This window comes from Myzus persicae, unplaced genomic scaffold (genome assembly GCF_001856785.1).
Source record: "Myzus persicae strain clone G006 unplaced genomic scaffold, MPER_G0061.0, whole genome shotgun sequence".
Taxonomy (NCBI): domain Eukaryota; kingdom Metazoa; phylum Arthropoda; class Insecta; order Hemiptera; family Aphididae; genus Myzus; species Myzus persicae.
The window spans coordinates 1,383-8,188 of record NW_019101521.1 but is presented as its reverse complement, the minus strand read 5'-3'; the positions used below and the strand labels follow the sequence as shown (position 1 = coordinate 8,188).

Below are 6,806 nucleotides of genomic sequence, written 5' to 3'. Positions count from 1 at the left end.
CAACACTGGTCATTTATTATACCATGGTTTTTTAGTTTTTAAGAGGACTCCACACCAGCATGTGTTATCCCCGTCTTATAAAATATGTAGAACATCCCAGTAGACAAATCCACGAATATTCTACGTATATTAAATGTATATACTGACACTTAAGTACGTATAATATACCTAGAGATTTAGATTATTTAACCGATAATATAAGTATATTTGTGGGTCAAAAGGGAACTATTTCACTAATATTCAACGTACAATCGTGGTATATTTTTCATATAAAATCCGTTTAATATCAGTTGAATTCATTGTCGCGACATGTTTAATGTCAGTGTAAAAATGGAATATTTTTCATCTATTATAGATATAGGGTTGGTGAAAAAATGGTATATATTTCGTAGCTAATATGCTCAGTGGTAGTATAAATACAAATAAATTACGTGCATGATCAGTATAAATGTTGTATATGACTAGTGTATAATAGGTATATAAAAAGTTTAGATTTGGTATATGCTTTGTGTATAAAAGGTATAAATTAAGTTTATATGTGATGTATAATAGGTATAAAGTCAGTGTATATTTGGTTTAGGCTTAGTGTATAATAGGTATATACAAAGTTTAGATTTGGTATATGCTTTGTGTTTGTGTATAAAAGGTATACATTAAGTTTATATGTGGTGTATAATATGTATATAGTCAGTGTATTCATGATTAATGCTTCATCTAATAGGTTATATGAATAGCTGGGCACTAGCCACTAACTAGTTAGAAGGTTGACTATAGTCATATCGAATGTGTAAAATAATCTAACTGAACTCGTCATTTGAAACAAAAAGTTACTATATAGTGTTATTTTTGTTGTTTTTTTTTTCACTAGAAAAATCCTTGTTCCGTAAACGTTTTGACATAATAATTATTGGATAATTAATATTTATTTTTACTATTTACTATTACTAATAAATATTAGTATTTTGTGATTTATTTATAATTTAGTAAGATATCTTATTATTAATTTATTTTAATACTATACATAATATAAATTAATGGGTTTATAAATTTATATTTTAAACTATAAAACTAATTTCTAACTTTTCCTCCAACTTAAGTTAGACATTTTGAAAATTGTATAAACTAACCTATATTCCAACTTTAATAGTTTGTTTAAATAATTTAAGTACTTAACTTAAACTAGTTGAAAAAAATTACACACTTGCCCAAATTAAAGGTATAGATTTGGTACATGCTTAGTGTACATACTAAGTTCATATTATGTGGTGTAGTATTATTGTGTATGATAAGATTCAGTGTTGATATAGTATATTTTTCTTGTACCTATGATAGATGTTTAATCAAGGATACATATTTATATTATAGGTATTCATTTAGTCATTTAGACAAATGTTTAAATAGGTATAGTAATGTGCACTGTATATTTTGGGTATACCAGTTATCAGTATATAAAATTATTTATTTTTAAACAATACTAAATACAATATTAGTTGTATACTGCATAATATAAAAAAGAAAATAATAATAATAACGAATTAGTCTTCAGAATCTTATAAATTTATTTCCTTCTTGGAGCTTGTTTCAACCAATCACTAATATGGCCCTTTATTTCAATTAGTGAAACTGTTGGAAAAATATCTTTGACGCAATCTACAACACAAATAACCAAATTATTCTAAGTTCTCTAATCATACCTCATGATTAAATGTAGTTCTGAATCAAATAGATATATTATTTAAATATTATTCAAATAGGTACTTAATTATGTTTTTGACAATTAATTTTTAATGAATAGAAATATTTAGTTATAAGAGAAGATAAAATTAAAGGGACAAAAATATGAATATCTACCTATAACACAAGTATATATTTTGAATTTGACAAATGCTGTTTTTTCTCCTCGCCTTCCCTCCATATTCAAAAACTCAGCAACTCGATTCTGCATAATGAGTTTCATGGCCATGTAAGTGGTTCGTTTAGCATCGAATGATCTGGCATCTCTTTGTAAAATACGGACCTAATAATAATCAAATAGTGGAAAAGTTAATAATATTTAACAAAATCAACTATAATAGTTAACTAATGTGCTGAGTTTGTCCTCATCTTCTTCAATTTCATTTAATTCGGAAATTGTTTGAACAGGAATTTTTAAGCTTGCTCTGTTTATAGCTTGTCTAGTGTCTACAGAAGACACTGTACGACGGACATTCTCAGCCAAACTATTTAATATTTCCTGATTTTTGATTACATCAACTTTAATAACATGGATTTCTTTTTTTAATGTTTTAAGCTCCTTTGAAACTAACAACATAATAATAATGTATTATTATGATACATAGGTAAGTAAAAGGGTTATAGTACCATCCATAACAGCATGACCAATGTTGTTCAACATGTTATAAACACTTATAATGTGTTCATCATGACCTTGACTGTAGTCTATAATAAATACAAAATATAAATGATCAATTTAAACTTAATGAGCTATTGGAACATAATATACATTTTATTTTTTTGTTTATATATTTAACTATTCATTGTTTTTCAAATGTTAAGCACAAATTATATTCAAAAATAATAAAATCTGATTTTAAAAAAATGTATATTATGTATACTATTGCATTAGGTAGTCTTATAAGAGTATATTATATACCTGTTGTAGTGTTTTTTTCTGTAAACATTTCTGGACTAGATACAATACAATCTTCAGTTACATTAATCTGCAGGTTTTCATCATCATTATCATTAAAAAAATCGATCAGTTCTACAACAGTAAATATTTAGTCATTTAAAGTGTATTATTTTATATAATACCTTTGTAGTATTAAAAATTAAAATATATTTTATATAGTTTTTATACACGAATGTCTTACTTTTTGGTTTTAGAATGTTAGGAGTTTGTTGAAGGCTTTCATCATCATTATTAAAAAAATCAATCGGTTCTACAACAGTAAATATTTTGTTTTTTAAAGCGTATTATTTTACATATCTTTATAGTATTAAAAATTAAAATATATTTTATATTTTATATAGTTTTTACACGTGAATGTCTTACTTTTTGGTTTTGGAATGTTCATTAAACCTTTCTGGATTTCAGTGTGAGTTTTTTGAGTGACTATTACAAAAATATATATAAGTCAATTTTATTAATATAAATTTCAAATAATGTCAATATATCTTTGAAAAATTGCTGTCTAATATAAGTAAATACTAAATTAAAGTAAAACAAATCTTATGACATAGTACACACCTTTAACATTTCTGGACAAATTTTGATGATTCAAAGTACTAATGACAGAAGTCTCCTCTTCAGAAGATGAATATTTGCGTTTTGGAACACGAACTCTTGGCTTAGACGTTAATAATTCTTCTGTTTCAGTACTACTAGTTTCACAAAACTTGATAAGTCTGCGTTTGGCTTCAGAATATGTATCTGGATATAATGATTAATTCATTTTGTTGAGTGATATATTTACATAAGTTTACAAAAACATGTAATACAATTCAAAATATCTTACTGAAAAATTTACGAGGACAACATGGAAAACTCTCCCAAGTATCAACTGGTTTTTTTTGAGATGATGCATATTTTGTAATATTTACTTTTTCAGGCCATTGACAGATGAATTGATGGTGAGTATTATCAATTTTAATCCAAGATATTGGTACAACTTCGGTCGAACTTTCATTGAGAAACTCAATTATAACAAATTTATAAAGTCTTAATTTTTCAAACAATCTAATGTATTTACAGACTTGAGCAATTTCAATAACTTTGTGGCACTTCTTCTTGGAGTTCTTGATGAAATAATGTACTCCGAAAGTTTTGATTGGAAAATATTTGGATCAGAAATATTATGTATTAATTTATTGTGCATATTTTGTTCTTGAGATACATTTTCAATCGATGCTAATTCCACGTTTTCTAAAATATGTTCATTGTCAGCATGTGAAAGCGATTCTGTGGTGATTCTGTAAGAGTTATGAACTTCGAGATTAATGGGCCTTAGGTGTTCTTCTTGGTTAGTGAGTGGAGTACATACAATGTTGCATTCAGTAGAGGTACTTAGATTTTGTCTTTTTATTCTTGATTTTTTAGATAAACTACAGCTTGGCTTAAATGCGTATTTTGGCATTTTTAATTATAACAAGAATATAAAGTTGCTAAAAACTTGAGAAAAAAAAAACAGAAAAATTTCCATTATTAACATAAATTATAAAGTATAGAAGTTATGTAAAAACCGGATTTATATGGATTTTAAATTGTAAAATATGCAAAATAATTTTTAAATATTTTGCAATTTAATTTTTAAGTATATTATTATTATTATTATTATTATATAGGTATTGTTACAGCTATTTATTTATTAACTACCAGTTAACACACAATTATTAAAAAAACATAATTCACAATAAAAATAATATTATATAGTTTATATTTTACTTATATTTTATACAGTGAATTATCTACAGCTATTTGTTTATTATAAAGTTATAAAAATAAAATATTAATGATACAAAAAATATAAAATTTAAAAATTATTGGAAAAATTGTAAGTATACTTAATAGGTAAACGGTATACCTAATAATAATATTTTCCATATTGGTCGCTGTTAAATTACAACAACTATTTGTAATAATGGATTTGTACGCAGAAAAATTGGTATGGTATTAATATTATACAAATATTGTTTCGTCAAGAACTTTTGATGCTACAATATAAGATTTAATATAATAAATCATCACAAAACAACATTATTTATTAAAGCCCTTATTAACAATTTTAATTTTAACTACACAATTTTAAATTATCTTATAATCTTAATAATAATGATTTTTGTATTATGTGTGATCTAGGTGGTACTTACATAACTAAAATAAAATTAAGCAACTTTTTTTTAACCCAACTTTGCAAAAATGTAGCTCCAAGTGCACAGAATATTAACTGCAGAATCTATAGATAACTTTATACAAGTTACAATGCTGAAGGTTAATTTAAATTAACCTTTAGTAGGTACCTGAAACATTTATAAATCTATATAATTGTAAAGCACTAGTTACATTAATATATAATATATACAATATGATATTATGATATTAATTTAGTATTGCATTACTAAATTAATATAAAAATTCAGGAATGCATTAGTATACTAAATTAATGTAAAAATTCAGGAACATAGGTTACAGCTAATATTAGTATAGTATAGTATAGTATACAGCTAAAATATTATGTTGAACATATTGTACCTATAGGTATATTAACTATCAACTTATTAATTAATCTTCACATTAACTAGCCAAACTTATTATATATTATGTAATACATTAATATGAATGTTATTTTAACAAAAACAATAAGTCATCTTAAATCTTTAGTCTTAACAGTATATAGATGTCATGATGAACTATTATATAGTTCATATATGATGACAGATGAGCTTAACTATTTTAATGTGTGAAGTGGGCACAATTAATACCTTTGATATTATTTTAAACAATAATTAAAATAATAAACATTTGAAAATTCACTAAAAATAATGAAAAATTAAAAACGCTTAACATCGTTTATTTCGGATTGGATGAAATATTAGGGCTTCGAAAGTACACAAGCACAATATAATATGTGAAACTACAAACTACAAAAAAAGAAACATTTTACCTGATTAATAGTAAGTCTTGACTCTATTAATGTACATTAACTAAACGTTTAGTAGGTATGTTCGCAATATTGTATGTCATCGTCGTCGTTGTCTATTCCAGAATCCAGCATTCGTGCAGCATGCGAGACGGCAAATGAGAAGCGACGACGGAAGAATCACGAATGACGATAATAATTAAATAATATAGTGATTTAGTGGCGTACCGCCGGGTGCCGTTGACGGCTTATTGACGTGTTATTGTTCGTTGCAAGGATCGGCGGGGTGGAGGAGATCTATATCATAAATACTAGCTAACGTTTATTTATAAGTCATTAACAGAATAATTCTGCATTACCTAATAATCGGGAAACCAAATCATGATAAGAATGTATTAATAAATTACAATTGTTTAATCTACGTTTATAATAAGGATCTTTATATCCGTGTAGAGGTACTCCGTACTCTACGTATATTTCTCGACTTCTCGTGATAAAATTACGTTTATCCACGGATATCTTATAGTCCGTGCGTTTATCCAGCGTTGATCATACGTTGATCATTAGTTAGTCGATCTTAAGTACATCAAAATACATCAAAACGTATATTTTACGTTTAATTACCAGTCCCACATGTCCCACGACTCGTGTACTTTGCGAGAATCGTAATTACGATTAGGTAATCGACAATAGCGTATATTCGTCGAGTATTTTGACTTGAAGACTATGTCGCTTATACACCAGCTAGTGGCGTAGCCAGCGAAATGTTAAGAAAATTTAAAAATTATTTTAATGGTCGCTCAAAAAGTCTTAAATTTTTTTTTAAATATTTAAAAATGTTACGTATTTAAGGTGTAAAAGTTGATCACCACACCCCCTCCCCCGAAAAAAATCATGCATGACTACGCCACTGTCATACACTACTCGTACACTTGCATGCTGATCATCGTGCATTTACAGACTGGTGACAACCGATGGCAAATGACGAGTATATAATCAGTGACTTGACGAGTAAATACTGTTTAATGTTTATCCTTATGATCAACGTTGGATAAACGTACTTCTATCCCGAAAAATATACAAATATGTCAAGACGTAACTTAAACGTAAAATATATGTTTATCTTTACCCATATTTCGATGTAAGTTCGACCAACCAATTATCAAC

The 6,806-nt window shown here is 26.5% G+C and overlaps 1 protein-coding gene across 1 annotated transcript; it reads right to left on the bottom strand.

Moving 5' to 3' along the window:
• Window positions 1-1,551: 1,551 nt before the first annotated feature.
• On the bottom strand, window positions 1,552-4,136 carry LOC111029416. The gene is made up of 9 exons (XM_022308397.1): window positions 3,897-4,136; window positions 3,519-3,837; window positions 3,251-3,433; window positions 3,056-3,115; window positions 2,874-2,942; window positions 2,654-2,764; window positions 2,362-2,439; window positions 1,852-2,301; window positions 1,552-1,650 (listed from the first exon to the last, which is right to left on the bottom strand). The coding sequence occupies exons 1-8, from the start codon at window positions 4,134-4,136 to the stop codon at window positions 2,063-2,065; spliced, it is 1,299 nt and encodes a 432-aa protein (XP_022164089.1). The 3' UTR covers window positions 1,552-1,650; window positions 1,852-2,062.
• Between the last annotated feature and the right edge of the window lie 2,670 nt (window positions 4,137-6,806).

What these genes read in the sequence shown, in the direction of transcription:
- LOC111029416 (XM_022308397.1), bottom strand. Translation starts at nt 4,136, where the DNA reads ATGCCAAAATACGCATTTAAGCCAAGCTGTAGTTTATCTAAAAAATCA. An exon ending in TTTGTCCAGAAATGTTAAAG is followed by an intron (nt 3,116 to 3,250) that starts GTGTGTACTATG and finishes TTTTTGTAATAG; the next exon opens with TCACTCAAAAAACTCACACT. An exon ending in TGGTCATGCTGTTATGGATG is followed by an intron (nt 2,302 to 2,361) that starts GTACTATAACCC and finishes TTATGTTGTTAG; the next exon opens with TTTCAAAGGAGCTTAAAACA.